Raw genomic sequence first — 23,634 nt, 5'->3', positions numbered from 1 at the left:
TTTCTCGTCCTCATCTAGACAGCTTCTATAGAAGTCATGCATTTGCACACCCATCCTTTGGGCGTGTCTACCTATTAGGCAGTGCCCCGTTATGACTGAAATCAGTGTGCTAAGACTATGTTTATTTTGACTTAGCAGAGATTATGTGCGTTTAGCATTTAAAGTCGCCCACAGTTGACGGGAGATTTTGCAGATTACGCCATCTTTCGTTTGCTTTTCCTTACAGTTTCTTCAAGGATGAATAAGCGTACCCCTATGTCATTGTCTATGTACTCATCGGTCAATTTGGTGCTGAGTCTCACTAGTTCATCGGCTCTACAGTTACCATCAATGTCGCAATGGCCAGGAACCCATGTTACCTTTAGGTGAAATGACTCAGCCATCTCGTTAAGAGATGTGCGGTATTTCAAGGCTACCTTGGAGGTTTTGGACCTCTTTGTGAAGGATTTTATCGCCGTCTGGCTGTCAGTGAAAATACAGATACCATCTCCAGGTATCGCATCACACTGCACCAGTGTCGCGGCTTTCATTATTGCCATCAGCTCAGCCTGAAAGACACTACAGTAGTCGGGAAATCGAAAACTGAAGAAGAACACCACATGTTCAGAATATACACCTCCGCCCACCCTGCCCTCGAGCTTTGAGCCATCTGTGTATACATGGATGGATTCGCCCTGTCTTACATTGTCCCGTTTCCACTCTTCCCTTGAGGGTAGGAGGGTCGTCAACGCTGTAATGGTAAGTATAGGCGGGAGTGCATAGTCCACCAGTCCGGGAAGCCCCAAAGTGCCAGTCAGGATTTTACCGTGAGGAGATTCACTTACTTATTAAGATGGCACTACAATCGTGCGTCGGTTTTGACCGAATCTAAAACATTGCGCCATCTAGCTCGGTTCGCTACTTGCCTTCGCCAGTTGGCGACACCGAGTGATGCCAGGTTATATCTCACTTGGTCTCCCCAACGTAGATAAGGTCTTCCTCTTTATCTTCGTCCATCATAGTAGTGGGTTCCCTCTCGAACGACAGCCGTTCCGGAGCACTTTCGTTCATCATCTCTTGAGACATGACATCTCGGTATAGCTCTTACAGCTCGTTGTTCCAACGGATATGGAACTCCATGGATTTTTCGGATAGTTTTCCTCTCGAACGCTCCAGTGCTCTATTCCTCAATTGTCTACTGGGCCCAAAGATTTTTCATTGCGGGAGTTTTTCTGTGGTCGGTTCCAAACCCTATGCACAACCAGTTATTCTACTTTGCTTCGCCTTATCACATTAGTTCGCTTCGAACGGATGTTCAGAAGCTATCTAGAGGATATTTGAGCGAAGCCCGGAAGTAGTGAGTTGCTGGGCCGTATGCAGAAGAATAGTCCTGGTCACTTCCAAGTGGATGGCAATCAGTGGCTTTCACCACTTGCGTGGACTTCTTTCAACACATGGCACCATCCTCCCTAAAAGGAGCCTATGCGAAAAATAAAAAAAAATAAAATTCTCCAAACAACTAAGAAGTTTTTATTTTTGCACGGACTTTTCAAACGACCCTCGTATGATACAAGTTTTTGTTTTGACTAGCAAAGAAAAAAAAGGTGCCGACTTGTTACATCAATAATTATTGATTGCGCTTAGGTTGCGACCTATTTTGATTACACTGTAAAAAATATCTCATACCGCAGTGTTGCTCTGGCTTGAGGTTAGAGCTTTTAATAGAATTAAAAAAATTTAGAATGAAGGCTAGTAAAAGTACTTGGGAGGTCCTACAAGCGAAACATGAATAATACGAAGCAACCTGCACTCGAGTGCGACGCCTCTCGATAAGAGGAAGAAAGAACAGCCCCATGTCGTCTTCTTAGTGTAAATAGAAGCATTGAGTTTTTGATGAAGTATTGTTGAGAGGCAGTAATAAAATAGCGATTTGGATTGTTTTTGTGCAGCAACAGCACAAAATCTAATACAATTTTTGTGGAATTCTGCTGAAGTGACAGTCTTTGGATGGATATAAATACGCCCCGTTCCGGTAACATGGGCCTGTGACACAGTTAGCTTGGAAATCTGTGAGAATCATCACAACACCGCATTAGTGAATGTGTAAATTTATTCTAGGTCAAAGGTAAATTTTTTCGCCAAATTTTCTTAATTTAAGCGTAAATATCTGCGTTTGAGGCGCTTCGAGTGCTTTTAAATAAAGGGTGTTTTTTTTAGAGGTTAGGTTTTCAAGTTGGCACTACTTTTTTCGTAGATGGTCTTTTTGACAGCTGTCACTTGATTTATGTTCAGTTTGGTTTGCCATTTCATAATGAATAGACTTACACCTGAACAACGTTTGCAAATCGAAGAAAATTTTGTTCAACGATGAAGCTCACTTTTGGTTGAATGGGTATGTCAATAAGCAAAATTGTCGCATTTGGAGTGAACATAATCCACAAGCCATTGCTGAGACGCCGTTACATCCTCAAAAAGTCACTGTTTGGTGTGCTCTATGGGCAGAGGGAATCATTGGTCCATATTTCTTTAAAAATGAAGCCGGCCATAATGTTACAGTCAATGGAGAGCGCTATAGAGCCATGATTAATGACTTTTTCGTGCCTGAATTGGACGATGTTGATGTGGACGACCTTTGGTTCCAACAAGACGGCGCTACATGCCGTACAGCCAACGCAACAATCGATTTATTGAAGGAATCTTTTGGTGAGCGCATTATCTCGCGCCGTGGACCTGTGGCGTGGCCTCCAAGATCGTGCGATATAACACCGCTGGACTATTTCTTGTGGGGCTATGTGAAGTCGCTTGTCTACGCAGATAAGCCCGAGACGATTGACATCTTGGAAGAGAATATTCGGCGCGTTATTGCTGACATACGGCCCCAATTGCTGCAAAAAGTGGTCGAAAATTGGGCCTCTCGGCTGGAATTTATTCGAGCCAGCCGCGGCGGCCACTTGCCCGAAATCATTTTTAAAACATAATCGCAAACCCTTATCTTTATAATAAAGCTAAATTCTTGGCCATAACATTAAATTATATACGTTTTATTTCATCTTGAAAACCTGACCTCTAAAAAAAACACCCTTTACTTACGGCTAGATTGTGATTATTGAAAGAATGTATCCTGAGTTGAATGATCCTTCAATACCGGTAGTTGGTTTAGCGTTGGAAGGCATACCAACTTGGTGTGATATATTATGGGTCTATTAAAACAAGTGAAACTATCAAAGGGGGTGGGTAGCGAAGGCAATTAACTTATTTAAGTCGAGCACTGAAGGGAAAATGGCTATAGTAATAAGAGAGACATGACAGAGTTGCCCTCCAGCATTGCAAAGCTCAGAGTCGGAGAGATACTTAACACCCATGAAATCGCTAAAACGTTTACCGAAGCATTTGAATTGATGAAAAAAGTTTATGGCGATGATTATCTATCTCGTGACAGAATTCATGAGTGATTCACACGTTTCAGAGATTATTGTGAGAACATAAATGACAATGCCTAAAATCAGTAATCACCGACAACTCCATCGAAATTATTCGCAAATTCATCAAAAATGAACCGAGTTCATCGTTGAAATTCATGGAATCGGAGTGGAATATCTCCAAAACATTGATTTATCGAATTTTAACTGATCATTTGGGCTTATGAAAGGCTCCGCACAAGTTAACTGAGGACCAAAAATTGCTCAGAATTCAACATTCGAGAGACCTCATTAAAGATGCGAGAAAAGACGAGAACTTCCTTTACGACATTGTAACTGGTGATGAAACGTAGTGTGACTAACATGAACCTGAAACTAAGCGTCGAAGTGCCGAATGGGAGGCCCCAGACGAGTCACCACCCAAAAAATCGCGTTTGGGTTTGGAGAAGTCAAAAATCAAGTCGATGCTCATTTGTTTTTACGACTCCAAGGGAATTGTCCACAAGGAGCTCGTGCCAACGGGCCAAACCGTAAATGCAATTTTCTATTTTGCCATTTTGAGGCGTTTGTTGCATCGCATTCGTCGCATTCGCCCTGAATACCGCGAAGGAGGAAGCTAGCGTTTATTGCATGATAATGCACCATCTCATTGATTCATTCTCGTGACTGATTTTTTGACTAGAAATCGCATTTTAACCTTCAATCACTCAATGTATTCGCCTGATGTGGCTCCCTGTGACTTCTTCCTATTCGAAAAATTACATTTGGCCATGAAAGGAAAACGTTTTGCGTCCGTAGAGGCCATCCAAAAGGCTTGTACCGACATCCTGAAGGACAATCCGGTCAATGACTTGAAACACTCTTTCGACAAGCTTTTAGGTCGCGCAAAACAGTGTATTGAGGCCAGCGGTGACTATTTTGAATAAATAAACTCGAAGTTATCAGAACAAAGCTCCTGTCGGTTCTAGTTTAGCTCAGTCTTGTTTATTTTGGACTTCACCTTGTATTGATAATAAATTCTCGAAAGACATAAGCTAGCATCAACCTTTAACTCCAAACTCCATTGATGACTTGGCAAAGGACTATCCGCAATGAAACTGGAAAATCGTTTAATGAACTGAGATTTATGTCTAGAAATAGAAATGTTTGGAAAACTTGTGTTGAATCCTTAAGTTCCTAAAGGAGTATGGAAATAATAATGTCAGTGAGTTGTCAGCCGTTGTGAATTCATTGTACAGACTTCGTCTCCAAGATCCCTTGGATCGACCTCCACGGCGTGAGGCTTGTGGATCCCAGTTTAAGGACAATCTGCTAATGTCAGTCGCAAAGTATGAAAAATCCATCACCATTTACGCTTGCAAATCTCATTCCAACTGTCCTTTGCCTACCTCGGAGAGGAGCACTTCATTTGACACCCAGCTATTGGGTCACCATATGCGCAGGCAGCGATTTATGAAGGTCTGAAGTTTTTTTGTTGTTGCAACGGACACAGACCACATTTTACGGATCTTACTATGGAGTAAAAAATCCTTAACTTTGTTTTCGTGGTTACCAAAAGATGGATAATATTTCGGAATTAAAATGTGTAAAACGGCGGAAGCAAAGTTATACATCTAATCTCTATCATAGAAAGCAAAAATGTATACACATTTACTGAGAAAACCAAAATGATTGATAATTGAAAACTTTCCCATTAAATTTTTGCAGTTCGGTCCAATACCAAGAAACTTCGGCAGTTATCGAGTACCGAATTTAGAGAGTGCAGACAAACCTTTCGGCATTCAATGCTTCTCCCGTGTTCGAGGGAGTCCGCTAGGTGGCCCCTTTCAAAGTCTATTTTAGGCTATATGTATGACGTATTCAAAACACACACATACGAGGTGTGTTCAAAAAGTATCGCGAATTTTGAATTTTCGAGGGTTACGTATATTCGAATTTCGATTTTTTTTGGTGCGATATGTTGGTACTCATGTCTCTCACTCATGCCGACGAGTTCGGCCATTTTGAATGTTCAGTTAATTGTTGACACCTGCTTTGCTTGCACGTGTTTCGGCTCGTCTTCGATTTTTACCTATTCAAAAAGATGGATCAAAGAACCTGTATCAAAATTTTTGTGGAGAAGCTACTTTGGACGAAATCAACGTTTATCGGTGGTACAAAATGTTCTCAGAAGATCGAGAAGATGTGAACGACGAAAAGCCGGACGACCGAGCACTTCAACAACAGACAAAAAATTGATGAAGTGAAGAAAATGGTATTGGCCAATCGTCGAATGACCGTTAAAGAAGTTGCTGAGGAGCTAGACATGTCGATTGGCTCGTGCCATTTGATTTTTTTCAATGATTTGGGTATGAGACGGGTCGCCGCAAAATTCGTACCAAAAGCAGCACCGCATGAACATTGCTAGTGAGATGTTGGACTCTGTCCGCGACGCCCCAAATTTGCTCCAGAGGGTCATAACTGGTGACGAATCGTATGTTTATGGCTATGACGTGGAAACCAAAGCTCATTCATCTCAATGGAAGCTGCCGCACGAACCGAAACCGAAAAAAGCGCGCTAAGTTCGGTCGAATGTAAAAGTTTTGCTTACCGCTTTCTTCGATTACAGGGGCGTTGTGCATCATGAGTTCTTGCCACAGGGTAAAACGGTCAATAAGGAACATTACCTGCAAGTTATGCCCAATTTGCCAGAAACGCCCGGATTTGTGGAATAACAAAAATTGGCTCTCACATCGGCATCACGATAACGCCCCTGCTCTCACATCGTTGCTTGTGCGCGACTTTTTGGCCAAAAACAACACACTAATGATGACACAGCCACCGTATTCCTCAGATCTGACCCCCTGTGACTTTTTCTTGTTTCCGAAACTGAAGAGGCCCATAAAAGGACGACGCGACGCTACGATTGACGAGATAAAGACGGCATCGAAGGAGGAGCTGAACAACATAAAAAAAAAATGATTTTTTGAAATGCTTCGAAGATTGGAAAAAACGTTGGCACAAGTGCATAATATCTCATGGGGATTACTTTGAAGGGGACAAAATAGATATTAATGAAGAAATAAATAATTAAAAAAAAAAAACACAAAATTCGCGACACTTTTTGAACACACCTCGTATACATATACATATATATATTATATATGTTACGTAGAACAGTTCTCTTGAGTAGTTTCTCTTATTGCAGATTGCGCAGTCATCTGCCCAGTGTTGGAATACGGTACGCCGACTCCTGTAGTTTTTGCGACCTGTCCCCGGGGACTCCAGCACACCTTCTGTTTGTTGTAGCAGCATAAACATTCCCCATACATATGTGGGGAGTGCTGCTGAAGTGACAGTCCTTAGCCGGATATAAATCCAGGTCGTTCCGGTAACGTAGAACCGACTGTCGTGGGAACGAGCACACTTTCTCGAATGCGACGCTAGAACGCGAAGAAGGTGGAGAGATCTCTGTCAAATGCAGCCAGCAGTAAGGCACGTACGCTCAGTCCAACCAAGTTTTATTATAAGTTTATTAAGGGAACTGGGCTTGGATGAGGTATGAGAGGTCGAAGTGTAAACTTAAATTTCATTCATTATGTTGATTCTTATTCGAGACAAAATTCACAACCTGTAAGAAGTATTTTTTATTTTTATTTTATTTTTTGCAGCTCCTTACCTCGTTATAGGACCTCGCTGATAGCATCGTACATTTGTATTTCATGTAGCGTAACTGTGCTTAAATTGTCTGTTTAATAATTGAAAATTTCGGGATCGAAATAGATTTCAGGATTTCTTTATAAATTTTAAACATATTTATATCCACTTCACGTGATCACCGGAGCCAAATGGATTGGTGCGCCGAGTCTCCGTGCATTAAAACTCCAAATTATAGTTGTTTCTAATAGCGGTTGCCCCTCGGCAGACAATGGCAAACCTCCGAGTGTATTTCTGCCATGAAAAAGCTCCTCATAAAAAAAAAACCATTTTCCGTTCAGAATCGGCTTAAAACTGTAGGTCCCTCCATCAAGACGCACACCACAAATAGGAGGAGGAGCTCGGGCAAACACTCAAAAAGGTTGTATGCGCCAATTATATAGCAGAGCGCAAAATATATAAGAACAGATGACAACAATGCAGCAAATGTCTTTGTAAAATTTGTAATTTATTTGTTATCTATAGTCCGCTTTAAATTTATTTATATATGTCTGAAAATATTGACCGTTTTCCGTTTCATACTAAATGCTACAAACGTACTAATTGTGACCTGAATAGTGTAAACACAGCTCGATCATCGTCACAAACTTGCTCAACGCTCAGCGCTCAAAAACAAAGCCATATTTTGTTCCGACTTCTTTTACAATAAACAAACATAAGTAGCTAACTAAAATCAAGATACATAAAACGTATAATATTAAACATAGCATTAATTATACTCCTGTTGGGTTTACATAAACCAAACTACGCATACACATCCTCGCGATCTGCACCTGAACCGTCGCCTGCATCCTCTAAATTAGAGAATAATAAAAAGTGTGAGGGTCGATGTATTTCGTGGTAGAATTCTTTAGGGTTCGACAATTGTAGCTCATATTTCATGTTCGCATCGTGGCGCACACCCATAAAGTTATAATTCCAACTACCCTGCGCTGGTACCATGAAGAAGCCGAGGAATTTGTTGGACAGCAACATCTGAACGCGCTCATAGTGGGACGGTAAGTAACCCTTGGGATTATTGCCTTTATCTGTATTTTTGGAACCCCACTCAAAACCGGATGGTGTTAGCTTATAGGCGGTCAACGAACATGAGCCGGGCGTGAAAGAGCAGGTAATAACTATGGTCTTCTCACCATCCCACGTTGTATTCTCTTGCATAATCTTTGCGTGTGTGGTGATATCTTGCGGCGATAGTTGCGGCAACTCGTTGGGCTGTGTATGTATCCAGCCGAGCGGTTCCATATCCTTCAGATACTGATGCGTTGGCAGCGCATTGGGCAGGTTTATCGTCTGATGTGTGCCCCATTGTGGTGGCATAACAATGCAGCGTATTTCTTTTACCTAAAAGTAAAAAATTTACATCAAAATAAAAATAAAAATGCATAAGTTCTTCATTTTCAATCGATTACGGCTTGTGACAAATTACCTGCGGGTTGTCGGGCGGACTCACGCCATACAGGTAGCCAGCAATTTGCGCGCGCAAATCGGAAATTGTCACAAATTTCTTCAGTATGTTCTTGGGTAATATATAGGTGTAACCAGTCTCTTTGATATCGTCCGAACTAACGTAAATATGATTCGTACGCAGATGCAAATTTGTCGCTGATATGGCACGTACGCGCCACTCTGTTTTCGAACTAAACGTTTGCGTCTCGTAGTTCGATGTGGTTGAGGTAATAATTTCATCGCCATGCTTGTTGGTTGTACGTGTTGTTGTGGCCGTCAATTGATTTTGTTCCTTGGTCTGTTTTTCAATTTCGGCAATTTGTTGACGTTGCGCAGATGGTGCACTAATTTCCATGCCCAAAATAATGTCACGAATTTCAGACTGCGTTAACGAGGCCACATTCACGTTGTTCTTTTTACCATAATCGGCCAGAATTAGATCCTTAAGTTGCACTTCAACCTTAATCCACTCCTCGTCGGTGAGAGTTGGCCAGATGTGATGTGCCTCCGTTATTGTTGTCTTATCCGGCTTCAATATGATCTTTGTACGTTCGGTATTCACATGGAGTGCACGTAAAATCAAAATCAAACGGCTGAATGCTGTGTATGACGAGATGGTCTTCAGCCAATCATCGTAGAGATTGAAGAGCACCATCTGCGGTTCAGTGGCTTTCAAAATTAAATCACCGAATTTCTCAACCTTAAGGCAAGCCTGTTTTACAAGAGGAAATTTTAACGGGTTTATTATCGATGGCGTTACAATGGTATTAAAATTAAAAGTATATTAGAAATTATAAAATACCGTTATGGAAAAAATGGCCCTGTACTCGCCTGCAGAACAATAGGAATAAATATATATGGCAAAAAAATCAACGGCAATACAATCGCTGATACTACTGCCAAGGATATGAGCATTACTCCTACTATCACATGAAATCCTATATGTAAAAATGATGTTTGTCGACTTATAGAGCAGCATAAGTAAACCAAACTAGTAACTAACTTGTTTCATTATAGCCATCACTACTCCAGTATTAATCCTAATCGTACTAAACCAACTTATCTATCATCCCTCCCATCTGAATATACTACGTCATATACTCGCCTACGCATTGGTCACAGTGTAATCACTAATGCATATCTACTAGAAGGGAGGCAACCAAGCCTGTGCCCATTTTGTAATACTCCAGTCAGTATTCTGCGTAGCCTTATTAGCTTTTTGCCCTGGACTGTCTATCTAGACATCAGAATTTTGATGGCAATGATGCACTATCGCTACTAATTAACCCTTCCGATTCCAACATTTCCTAAATCTATAAATTTCTGAAGGACTCTGACGTATATAAACCAACAATTATTCACCAACCAGATGAAAGCCTCCGTTGCTAACGCTGCGTTATCTTATTGTTTATTCAACAATTCTATTGTTATTTTAAATATATGGCAAAATACCCATGAATTTTTATGAACCCCCAAGTATTTGTATGATTTTTTATGTATAACATCGCTTATAATCCAATATTCCATGAGAGTCCCACCGATAAGGAACAAGTAATTGATTTACTATTCACTAAAACACTGCAGCCAAAGTTTATTTCCATGAAACAGCTGAATTTTTTAAGCTGCATTACCTTAAATCAAATCTGGTAAAAATATACATCGATCTTAGCTTCGATTTGGTTGTTATGCCAGAGAAAAGTTATGCCACGAGAAAACTGGCAATACAAAATCGTAAAGTGATTTCTGCCAAGGATATAAAATCACAGCTATAAAATATTACATAAACAATTCAGAGCGCAAATATTTCTTCGCATTTGGATTGCATAATAAATTGGCTGTTACTCAAAAGAAAGCTTGCACCCATTGATGGAAGAATATGTTGACTGGAATACCCAAATATATTTGGCAAAAGGGTAAGGAAAGGAAAAGTCGAAGTATGCAAAAAGCAGCGACAACGAAGGATAGTTTTTGGAGTTCAGCGCACTTAACTGGGTTAGTTGACTGAGCCGGTAGCCCTTGATCGGGAAAACCCCGAGTCATTCTGGTACGTAGAACCGGCTGTCATGGGAATGCAGGACATTGTAGCAGGTTAAACCTCTATTTACCCAGAATCGACCCAGACATACTCAACATAAATCCGGCATGGGAAGGCACCCCACAGGACACTAACCACCTTTTCACATGCCCCTTAACCCACTCACCGAACACCACTCTAACTATGGATCCACCCCAACGTCAAAGCATGTTTTTGGGCTTACCTTTAGACGAGAACGACGATGACGATCGCCGAGATAAGAGTAAGCGGAAAAATGGCAAATGCTAATAATTTTTTTTAGAAAAATGTATAGTGTTTGAAAAATGAGTCATCATTATTGCAAATAAAAAGTGAATTATTCAAAACACGTTTTTTTCTTTTTTTTTTTCTTTCAGTACACATATGTAAATAACTGCAAGAGCAACCGCGTCATCCGCTTTTTTGTTTCGCATGTTAACAGTACGACGATCGCAACGAAATGATGGTTTATGGATTTGTGTTCAGTGTATGTGCTACGGACTAGTCACAAATCGCTGGGAATTGTGCCCTGCTTGTGGCCAGTTTTATGTTCGTTGTCAAGGTGACATTTCACACTAAAAAAAATCGTTTGTTGTTTTTTGTAGTCCCCCTCAATTCTAAGTTATAGGATGTTCACAAAGAGAAAATTCTGTGCATTTTACAGTTTTTGTTTAATAAAGGCGAAAATGCAAGCCAGGCCGCTGAAATTGTGAATGGTGTTTATGGTGCCGATACTGCAACGGCTAATTACGTGCAATTTTGGTTTCGTCGATTCCGTTCAGGCATTTTTGGTGTTAAAGGAAATGTCGATAAAATCACAGAAATACTCGAAGTTGACCGGCATGTTAGTGGTCGTAGCATCGCCCAGGAGCTAAAAGTCGCCCATAAAACAGTTTTAAACCATGCGCACAGATTTTACGCAAAAATAATGGATTTCTTTTTCCCCAAATTAATATATGACATTTTACTGATCAATAAAGTAAATGTAAAATATATGCAGTTAAGGCGGTAATGGTGAAAATTTGTACATATGTACCGAAAAGTTCTATTTTTATGATTATATTTGAAACAAAAAAAAATATTTTCGAACTCTTATAGTAGCCTCTCTTCTGTAGTCATCGAATTTCAAAGATATTTTGGCTCAAGCAGAGAAAAATAATTTGATTTCAATAAATAAGTTAAATGTGTTTTTTTATTAACCCCTCTAATCACTCATGGAATATTAAATGTGATGCTTGGATTAAGGGGTTAGGAGTAGTCAGAATTTTCAAAAAATTGTGTGTATTGTTGCATCGGTTATGGAAAATTTCATGTAAAGGATATTGTCCTGTAAGCGTGGTCGCGGTGGTCATTTGCCTGATGTTATTTTCCACAATTAACGGCATACCTTCCTCGTTATAATGAAATAAACATTCGATCATTTATATTAAAAAATTGCATTTTTCTTTGAATATCAAAATAAAACCTCTTATTGGAAAACCATTTGTAAAAAACTCGTGCCTGATCGAAGGATTTTTTTATTTAAATTTCGATTTTTTTTAAACAATTAATTGTCGGCTTTTTTTCTCGAAAATCTGGAAAATATTTCCTGAGTCAGCGGTATTGTTAATTTAAAAAAAACAGCTTCGATCGGGCACAAGATTATCTATTAATAATAACTAATTTCTCTTGTCCGATTGATTTTAGATGAATGTCCAAGGGCTTGTGATGATCACCGCAAGAGACTTCTGGAGAAACGGGCTCCACACAAACAGCGATAACTTTTACAATTATTATTATTATTATTTATTTATTTTTTTTGTTTTTGAAATTTTCCTAAAGTCAAGTCGAAATATGATGTATTAATCCTCTGTTTTTATTTTTGTAAAATAAAGCAATTGACTTGCAAAAAAAAATTATTGGAAATCATCATTTTTCGGGCATCTGACTACCCCTAACCCCTTAATGAATTGTTCAAGTATAAATAAATAAATAAATATAAAAAATAAAAATAATTATATTAATATAAAAAAATAGATCTTAGGTTTCTCCACGAATCAGCAGCAAACACGTGCTTTGAATTAAGTACTTCATTACTCACCTGGAATGGTAGCTGCAACTCAGAGCCTTTGATCACAATATTCGGAAAATCTAGCAAATGCACTTCCAATGGATCCAACATACCCTTACGTGTCACGATAATCTGTTTGGGCTGTTCTTCTACTGGCAACGAACGAATCAAAGCCGCCACTTCTTCGGCTGTCTTCCATTTGGCCAGCTGACCCAAACGTTTTTGACCAGCCCACACCGACGTATGAATGATTTTCAAGAACAGTTGGCCAGTACGTGGATTGAAAATGAAAATTGCACCGTTAATGGGTTTCGTTGTTAGATTGCCTTCGAATGTTTTGTGTATGGTGACACGATACACGTTCGTGTCGTCCACAAACCAAATAATTTGATTCGAAAACAATTCACCGTAATTTTGTGAGCTCAAATAAGGTTCAGTCGGCTCGGATGAGTACAGTTGCAACGCTTTGCGTATACGTTCACGTAATACGTACAACGCGGGATTGGCCTTCATTATCTTAGCCATAGCTTGTTGTATGAGTGTCTTGCAGCCCGGGAACCAATTACCATAAGCCGAGTGCAAGTTATAGGCCAAATCAATAGCGATGAGCACACCAGTCGGCGAGGGATAGATGGACATATTATCTGTGGTGTAGTCGAGGAATTTCGCGCGCGCATAACGTTCCACATCATGTGAATCGTAATCACCCCAACGCAACTGTATATCCAACCAATACTTTTGTGTTGTTGTATTGTCCATTGTGTCTTTTGTGTCCGCAAGCAAAGATGGACGCGATACATTCCACTTATAGGCAGGGAATAACAAAATATCAGCACAAGACGAGTTCATTTTATAAGATTTACGCGGATGTATAGTTTCTTTTTGTACAGTCTCAATTTCGAGTGCGTCCAATTCCTGATCGAACACCTGACACAAATCCATAACAATCGATTCGTGAATTTTTTGCCACAAGTGAGCACGGAAGATTTGAATCAACGAAATTTTCAAAGTGGGTATTTTGCCGTGCATGAAAATACCTGTCAAATCGAGTTGCACCTGGAAACCAACATACACATTGGCACGATTAATAGTTGGTGACCACCAAAGCGTAAAACGACGATTGGGAATCTGATTTAAACCGGAACGTTGAGCATTTGTCAACTTTTTGTACTTCATTGACTCTTCAAAACCAGACGCTTTCTCCCAGAAAAGACCTTCCCACGTGGGGAAGTATGTGCCCTTAAAGAGTGTATGCTCTAGAATACCTTCAACACCGCCCAAAGCCTGTATCATATCCGTACGGTAGTTATTGAGGTTCCATAATTTGCCATCGTGACGTTGATGCGTCCACCAGAAGGGGTTTTGTTTCAACACTTGATATTGTTTAAATTCCGTACGTATGCGCCAACCCTTATCATAGGCAAGTGTGTGACGATCCTTTTGGAAGAGTGTGTTTATACGTGGTATACCACGATCCCAACTATCCTCGAGATCTTCCAAAGTAAGACGACGATTCTGCGCATTAGCCTCTTGACGTTTCAGTGCATACTCAGCCCATACACGTTGCGAGTCAATGAATTCACTCTCCCATGGTTGAATGTAGCGATACAAATTGGGAATTAATTGATCCTCATCATGTGACATACCTATAAAGCGAGTATTTTTTTATTATTTGGTAGATGAGTTGGTGTTGCTTGTCCATATTTACCTGAGCGGAAATGTGTTATGCCCACATCAGTTTGCTTGGACCAACGCAAATCCGATTGCGGTATAAGCACGTGACCCATGCTCAACATGCCCAAGCCACCCAATTCTTTGGGCGTATAAAACACCACTGGTGGAAAACGAGAAGGCATTTTCGAGTTGAGACCAATTTTAATACGAGTCTGTATTTTGTTTTCACACTTCACCAGCAAATCGAGCAGTTCCTGTGTATTTACGACCGCCTCGCGGAAATATGTCATAAGGCCAATAAGTGCAGTATTCCATTTATTAACAATCTGTAGATTTAAAAAATTGGTGTAATTTAAAATTTAAGCGGTGCTAAGAAGCGTAAACCTGTGTAAACGCCAGAACACTAAGTGGTTATATTTAATAAAAGTATTTAATGAGAATGAACATGAATATTGTTATAATGTATTTTAGTGAATTTAATGAAAATGAATATGAAGTGATGCGGTTCTTCTACATCTCCCGTATACGTGCGTACGCTCTCGCGGTCTCTTTCATACTACTCTTTCTGTGTCGTTTGTTTGTTAACAGTAATAGTAGCCCCGCCAGTGTAGGGTATATCACCTGTCAATTTCGTCTAGCTCATCTAGGGGTAGGCCCAGGAAACATGCTGTTTCGACGGGATGGGTCCAGCGGGAGAGGGGTGTTAGATGAGTCGGTTTTAGGGGGCATGTGAAAAGGTGGTTAGTGTCGTGCGGGGTGCCTTCACATGCCGGACATTTGTTTTGTATGTCGGGGTCGATTCTGGATAGGTACGAGTTTAACCTGCTACCATATACAGTTACGCGGTTCTCACGGGGAAGCTGGAGCTCTTCATTTGCTGTAGGTGGTGGTTGGACTCCGATTACGGCATTCACAGGACGGGAGCTTAAGAAGGTGGTGTCGGTCTCCCGGTGAATGTCGTTTATTTACTGTCTAAATACGGTCAGGTCCAGTAGATTGCCGTCAGTTTTGTCCTGGATTTCGTCATCGTAGTCTAAAAGATGTCTCCTGACGTGCCTAGGAGGCGGCTCAGGCTCAAGCAGGTGTTTGCAGGGGTGAAACCTGCGGTAACATCCCAGCAGGAACTGCTTGCTGAGCAGTTTGTTATGCTCCATTACTGGGAGCATTTGTGCCTCGTTGTGTAGGTGTTGAACCGGGGACATCAGGAGGCAACCGGTCGCTGTCCGAATGGCAGTATTTTGGCATGACTGAAGCTTTGTCCACTGCGTGTCACTAGTTTCAGGCGACCAGACAGGCGCTGCATAGTTTAGAACCGGCCGACCAATTGCCTAGAATGTCGATAGCAGTTCTTTGTCTTTGCCCCAAGTGCTGCCGGCAAGCGATTTGAGGACATTGTTGCGGTTTTGGACTTTAGTGGCAATTTCGTTTGTGTGCGCTGAGAAGGAGAGCAAACTGTCAAAGGTTATACCCAAAATTTTGGGGTTATTTACTGTCGGTATTGGTGTGTCATCGACTTTTACCTTAAGGGACAGTTTGACCTACTTTGTTCTGTTTATAATAATACAATAACAAATTTACCTTTGTAAACGTCGTTGAACCAGAGGCCATTAGAATCTGGCGCACACGATTATGGAAACGGCCGAGCGACTCGTCGTCAACACGTAGGAAACATTGAGCTGTGCGCTCTTTGGTCACCTCATTTTGCAAATTCCAAACACCATCTCGATGTGTGAACTCCTCAGTTTGTGTGCGACACTGAAAATTTACGCTCCTGTATAGAAAATTTTAATCAATTCAAATTGGGTTTTACCTTTGGCAGAATACGACACTCAAAGCCACACATATTAAACAAAAGATTTGGATTATCTTTCGAGTACACCGAAACAAAGGTGTTCTCCCAATTGATTGTCGTCACGGAGCGTGGCAAGCGATTCTTAATGTCCCAGAAAACAGCGCGACCCCTAATTACATAAAACGCAAGTCGTTAAAATTTTTAGGTTTGCAAAAATGTACAAAGCAAATAACTCACAGGTTAACATCGTGCTTCATCAGACGCATGCGCGCATCTCTGGGCCAGCACTTTTTGTTATTGTAACCAACAATATTCTCATTATTTGGATCTGGATGTTCGGTAAGGTAGCGCTGAATCAAATCGCGCGCCTCTTCGGCCGAAAAGCGGAAGAACAAATGAATGCGATCCACATAACGACAATATAAACGTATTGGATGTGCACTCTCGGTGACAGTGTCTTGGAACGTCAGAAAATCATTTGGCATTTGCGGTGGCCCGGCCATCTCGCTGGCGCGATGCAGGCCAAGCACCAATAGATCCAAAACCAATCCGTAGTATTGCGTTATGAACGAAGAGAACTGGAGACCGCGTATGATGCCATAACTGTTGGTGTGATTCATGTCCTTATAGTTGATGACGACGTTGTTTTTGGCTGTCATGTAATCGGCAATATTATGATCAACAATGAGACGCAGCAAACGATTCAAAAGCGTCAAATCGATTTTCTCATAGAGTTTTTCAAAACGCGATTCCAGCAGCACATTGCATTCACCCTCGCCCACATCCCAAACGTCCTGCAGATTGTTGATGCCTTGACAATGAAATGTGAGCAAATACGAATTAACTGGCAAATACTTTCGTGTAATGGCTGTTGTTGAAATATTTTATTATTAAATAGATAAATATTTAAAATAAAATTACTTACAATTTTCACTAGCAATAACGTAGCTCGTTGTATGGTAGAAACGCGCACGCGTGAGGTTTGCAACAAGGGGATTTCAAATGCAAATCACTTTGCTACAAATCACACACACACACGTCTACAAAGGCACACTCATTATATGATATATAATCCATAGTAAAAGATTACAGAATTTCATTGCTGCTAGGCACTTTTTCATATTAACTTCAACCTACCTTGACACCACTTATACGCCAATAATGGCGGTGGCTCAGTATCACTTGGTTTGATCCATGGCGGAAATAGGCGACGCTTGTCTGCTTCATACCACAAATATTGATCCAAATAGGCATCGGTTATTTTCTCTAGCGGTTCAACATCGTAAACAGGTATCAAATGACTGTACAAGTCCATAAATTCAATACCAACCTAAGCAAAAAAAAAAAAAAATAATAATAATAACAAATTCATTTTAAAACATTCCGTTTTATATGCAGTTTGCATACCTCCTTGAACGCACGCTGTGTCAGCAAATGACGTTTTATACGCGACAATGCCTCATGTGGATTATCGTAGGCTTGTTCGATGAGCCCCAACTCCTCGCGTTGACTCTGATTCAAGCGCGACTTAACGCTGTAGGCTTCCTTCAGACGCTCCAACGCCAATATCAGTAGTTTGGTGTCGTGTTTATAGGAAAGCGGTGGGAAAGGTATGGGACCGAAGCGCCGTGACTCCAACCAATGCACTGTTGTGGTATAAATGGCTACAGCCTCTTCGGGTGATATGTACGGACCATCTTTTAGATAATTATGTTGGCGCTCCTGTTCTGCTTTCAGATAGAGACGCGTTAGACGACCTAAATTTTTCTTACACACAGTTTTGTCCACTGTAGCACCACGACGTATACGTTCACGATTGTAGTGCGCTGTGTTAGTCCACCAGTCAGCCTTCATTTTCACATAACGTAGTATCATATTCTCTATGGGTATCGGCAATCCAGGCACTTTCCATGGTATATTCGCCTTCCAACAACGCCACGCTTCTGACAAGTGCTGCAATATGGTGCGCGCCTTGTTTTGCTTAATACCTTCGGGCATCATATCAACTATGTCGTGCATGACCGAAGCACGCAACTCCAAATCGAAATGTGATTCTACACGTTGTTTGGTTACAGTTTTCGCAACGCCCTTCGAGTGACGACCCTCAAATTGACGAGACAGCAAATTGCCCAGCCAGCGTTCTAGCAATGGAGTTATGCCACGCATAAAGAACAACCAAACACGCCAACCTGGTGCCCAGAAACCACATCCCGGACCTTTGCCCACCGGACCCTAGCATGAGAGATAAATCGAACAACGCTCAATAAATAGTTATAAAAAGTTATGGTACAACCGATTTTGAAAATATTCACTTACGGTGTTAAAGCGATAGTAGATGAGATGCTTCAAGTCTTTGCACATACGTATCTGTCGCATTAACTTGTACTTGTAACGGTACATGCCAGTTAACTGGCCAACATGTGCAAAAATGTACTGTAATCCATCGGCCAGCTGAAATGCGTCCACGTTGTTAAGACGATATTGCACGTGTGAGTCGATGATCAGCTTAGTTAGACGCAGAATTTCACGGCACAAGTGGAATGCTTAAAAATAATAAAGTATTAGTTAGATTATAATAAAGAAGAATCAATTAAGAGGTGAGAAGCCGGATTTGATAATTCAGTCTTCAAATAATCTATTGGATTGTTCGGCAAGCAATTTCGTTTTTTTGTGTGGATATATCGCGCTTCGAGGTTAAACCCAGGTCTTTCATGTGATCATAAACAGTCCAATTCGATAAATTTAACCTCTCACCGATCTCACGTATCGTTATTCGCCGGTTTACATCAACTAATGCCTTTATCGCGTCTCTATCAGATTCAACCGACCTTCCAGAACGTCGGAATCACAATTGCCGGGTCAAAATTTTGCAAACCAGTTCTGGTACTGGCATATTGTCAGCATATCTTCTCCATACATATCGGTTCATTTCTTTCTGGCTTGAAAAGCATTTTTACCTTTTCTATAGTAAACAAGTAAAATATTTACGAAAATTCTGCTTATTGCTTTCCATATTTAAAAGGGCACCGACCAAAAACTACTGCGTAAAATCAATTGAACTTATTCAAACACAAGTCTTGCTATATCTGCTATCAATGCTAATGACTGGCGACTTAAGTGTGAAGTTTGCTGTGAAAAAATACAATTAAATCCTCTGTCCGGAAAAAACGAAATTACTTTCCGAACAACCCAATATAACAAATTAATTAAACTTCAATTAAAAATGCCAACCATTGCCAAAACGCGACTTTTTACGCTCCTTCGTGGTCAATGTCTTTACAGGCTTCAAATTGAAATTATAATCCAAATGCAGATAATTCAGATTTTTGCGATGTATCAATAAATTCAGCATATTGTAGCCCTGTCGACAAACTTGCAAGCCAGCTTCTACCCAGTCTAAAGTGGTGGTTTGGAAAAATTTCGTTGCTTTAAATGAACGAAATAGATACCTTAAGTAAAAAAGAAAAAAAAAAAAAATAAATAAAGAATAAAAATTAAAAATTACTCAAATTCATAACAAAATCATGCTTTTGGCTAACCTCTTTTTTTGCGGTTTAGGTTTGCGATGTTTGAGTGCATTCAACACATAATATTTCAACAACTTCTGATAACTCACACGCACTTTAACGGGATGACCAGGTGGGCAGTGCTCTTTATACCAACTTTTCACGAGTGGCACATCTATGGCGCGTCGTGAACGACCCGAACGTAGATTGAAAGGCCGTGGTGCCCATAACAGTGCTATGCCATTAGCTGTGTTATCAGTGTAAAGCGGTGTGTCCTGCAAGAAGGGTTGTACTTCATCGGGCAATGAGAAGTCCTCATCATCGTCTGGCATGGGCTCTGCTATCTTGGTATGAGCATGACGATGCGAAATAGGATTAATCAGTGGATCAAAGTAAAAGGCTGGCAAATCTGGATCTTCAGTTTTAATATACACAACATTGGGCGTGTGATACCTAGGAAAAATGTAAAAAAGCTTTGAAAAAAATTGATGATTTCTTTTTCACATTAAAGTTTTATATTGTAACGCTAATGTAATGTAATTACAATATAATGTAATCTATGTAATGTCTTGTGTTGTTAACATAAAGATTCATAAGGAAATGTATGCAATTTTCAGCAACTGTAGAGTGTATGCTTTCTTGTACAGCTTAAACGCAAATTGCACCTCTAATAAACTTATTTTAATTAAGTCGCTTGAAAGTAGTAATTTTCTTATGAGTTTGTTTTTTTCTACCACTCACATATATAAATATACAGAAAATCAAACTTTCGAATTTCTGCGTCTTACGAATGGATATCAATGGGCAAAGTATATTAAGGGCGCTACTTACCAGGAAAGGTGCACGAAATGCGGCATATTGTTGTAAAGGTAAGGAAAAGCGATACGATATTCGGTTCGAATTGGCTGGCGTATGATAACTTTATTAATGTCATTGAACTCATTCCAATCTTCATCACTGTATGCAAATAAATATATAATCAACATAGATTTTTGTAAATTTTCGTGTTTAAAAAATATTGATATGTAGTTGAACTCACCCAACATTATGGTCCTTAATGAGAGGCTCAAATTTCGGACCACCTGGTATAGCCATATTCAGTGCTTTAGCCGTAAAGAAACTTTTCGGATCGAAAAGATAGAAAAAATTGTCGTCTACCAAATCTGTTAGCAACTGATTGGCCAAACGATATAACGTAGCCAATTGTGGTAAAGTCAAGTTCCATTTACGGTATGTGGAACCATTCACGTAAGGTGTTCCAACTAATGGCCTATGCTCGTAGAACCATTTATAAACGGCGCCATCTTCTTCGTGGTCTAAATCAATTTGTATGGCTTCTAATGGCTCAACATCCAAAACGTTGTCTGCATAGTCTAGCGGCGGTTCCTCATCATCGAAAGGTGGAAATCGCATGCGCTTAAAGTGGCGTCGGTCACGCTTTTCGCGACGCATCATAATCCACATGGTACTATAATTTCCGAAAAATTCCTTTTAGCAACGAATTGGACCGTATAGAAAACAAAAAATAATTTGCTTGGATATGTATATCTTACCCCCATTGCGCAATATAAACTGGCTCAATAACCCATGGTATTTCATTGACGAATGTGATGGCACCTGTAATGTGATACAACACCTGCACATCTCGTATCTGCTCCCAGGGCATTGGCATGTTTTCAAGTAATTTTAACACAGCATGAGGCATATATTTTAATGCTCCTAAGTAAACTCGCTTATCATGGCGATACTTCCGTGATGTCATGTCACCGTGATCGCGTATAATTTTGCGAATATGCTCTGGCGGCATGTCTTCCTTTTGGGCATCTACAAAACCGAATTTTCGTTTCTCTGCAAATCGCTTCGATTGCAGTTGTTGCCACTTTTGTGCTTTTTCTTGCAGTTTCTCTTCAGTAATGATGTCCGGTTTGGGTGTTGGTATTTGTCCGAGCTGTGCTTGACTTATACCACCACCACCCCCTATACCACCAGGTGGCATACCCACATTGCCATTTGTTATCGGCCCTGGTAATGGTGCTCCCGGTGGAGGGATTTGTTGTATTTGATTAGCCATTTGATGTGCATGCATTTGTGCCTGCTGTACTTGAGCGGCGGCTGCATATGCCTGAGCCTGCTGTTGCGCCATGATTTGTGCCGCCCAGGCATTCGGCGGTATCATGTATGGCGGCAACGACATTTTGTTGTGCCTTTGTTATAAATAACTGTGGCCGCAAATCTGAAAGTGGAATTTTTCGCAAATGAAAATGTGTGAAAACCCAGTCGACGGATACACAAAACCGTGTGCCGAGACAGCTGCGAGCCCTCGCTAGACAACGACGCTCGGTATGTAAAACTTTTCTCGTCGCTTTGGACATAAAGTACATAATCTAATAAAAAATAATATACTCACCGTATTTATTGTATGTTATATTTTTGTTTTCTTCACAATTTTAAAGTCAAAGATTGGGTATATTTTTGTAATTTATGAAAATTTGCGGAAAAAATAGCGAAAACGTTTTCTAATCGAATCGCGGTCACAGAATTGCCAACAACGCTGAAAATATGCATAATCTGGAGGCACAAGGTGTAACAAAGGAAATAAAAAAATTAATTAATATGCATAAAACATGGTGTGCAAAAGCCAACGGTGGCGCTTTTCGAAAACAGAAACACTTTATTTTTCGCGATTTTGACAACAGACTGACGTCATAACACAAAACAAATAAACAAAAGGAAGAGGAATTCTTTGTGTGTGTTTGTAAATATTCATTCAATCGATTGTTAATGAACTTTTATTATGAATTTTTGTAATTTTAAAATTAAGCAAATAAATGAAAAGGAAGGAGGATGGTTCCATATGTAGAAGTCCAAGCAAGTGGGGACAGTTACTGATCGCCATTCATTTGGGAGTATCCAGGACGATTATTTTGCATATGGTTCAAGTAGCTCACAACTCCCGGGATTAACACAAGTACCCTCTGGGTAGCTTCCGAACACCCGTTCGGGAGCGAGCTGATCTTGGAAAAGACCCATGAAAGGAAAATCGACACACGCCATCTTTTCGTCGACTTCAAAACTGCATCCAACAGTGCGAAAAGGAGTTTCCTGTATGCCACGATGTCTGAATTTGGTATCCTCGCAAAACTAGAAAGAAAGGGTGATTCACTGCCGTGTGACCAAAGAGGTCCTGATGTTGGAGAGGATCGTACGAGCCGCAGAACTTAATCGCTCAGGCACTATTTTTTATAAGAGCGTACAATTGTTGGCGTATGCCAGTACCTCATGTCATCAAAAAAACAGTCGGCGCACTCACGTGTTGACAGTTATAATTTCGAGGTTATAAAAGACTTCGTTTATTTAGGAACCAGCATTAACACCGATAACAATATCAGCCTTAAAATCCAACGTATAATCTCTCTTGCCAACAAGTGCTACTTTGGACTAAGTAGGCAACTGAGCAGTAAAGTCCTCTCTCGACGAACAAAACTAACACTCTACAAGGCTCTCATCATGCCCGTCCGAACGTATGGCGCAGAAGCTTGGACGATGACAACATCCGATGACGCGACTTTTGGAGTGTTTGAGAGAAATATTCTGCGCTAGATTTTTGGCAACGGCGAATATCGCAGGGGATGGAACGATGAGCTGTATGAGCTTTACGACGACATAGACATAGCGCAGCGAATAAAGATCCAACGGCTTCGTTGGCTGGGTCATGTCGTCCGAATGGATACAAACGCTCCGGCTCTGAAATTTTTCAATGCGGTACCAGCTGGTGGTAGCAGAGGAAGAGGAAGGCCTCCCCTGCGTTGGAAAGATCAGGTGGAGAAGTATTTGGGTTCACTTGGTGTGTCCAACTGGCTCCGGTTAGCACGACAAAGAAACTCGGCCAAAATCGCGTAAGCGGTTATCGCGCCAATTAAGATTATTTTAAAGATTAAATCATTCAAAAACGCGAAACTCGCTTCATACTAATTTTGTTATTGGTTTACTTTGTCAGAAGCAAAATTAAAAAAGAAAAT

The 23,634-nt window shown here is 40.5% G+C and overlaps 1 protein-coding gene across 1 annotated transcript; it reads right to left on the bottom strand.

Moving 5' to 3' along the window:
• Positions 1-7,520: 7,520 nt before the first annotated feature.
• On the bottom strand, positions 7,521-22,168 carry LOC129243410 (pre-mRNA-processing-splicing factor 8). The gene is made up of 16 exons (XM_054880386.1): positions 22,023-22,168; positions 21,169-21,848; positions 20,655-21,083; positions 20,447-20,572; positions 19,649-20,068; positions 19,341-19,558; positions 18,426-18,652; positions 17,517-18,341; positions 17,247-17,439; positions 16,347-16,920; positions 16,128-16,278; positions 15,896-16,072; positions 14,352-14,643; positions 12,674-14,289; positions 8,521-9,252; positions 7,521-8,435 (listed from the first exon to the last, which is right to left on the bottom strand). Exons 2-16 carry the CDS (start codon positions 21,807-21,809, stop codon positions 7,839-7,841), a joined length of 7,218 nt encoding a protein of 2,405 aa, XP_054736361.1. The 5' UTR covers positions 21,810-21,848; positions 22,023-22,168; the 3' UTR covers positions 7,521-7,838.
• Between the last annotated feature and the right edge of the window lie 1,466 nt (positions 22,169-23,634).

The sequence above is a fragment of the Anastrepha obliqua genome, chromosome 4 (genome assembly GCF_027943255.1).
Source record: "Anastrepha obliqua isolate idAnaObli1 chromosome 4, idAnaObli1_1.0, whole genome shotgun sequence".
NCBI lineage: Eukaryota > Metazoa > Arthropoda > Insecta > Diptera > Tephritidae > Anastrepha > Anastrepha obliqua.
This window is presented reverse-complemented; position numbering and strand designations above follow the sequence as displayed.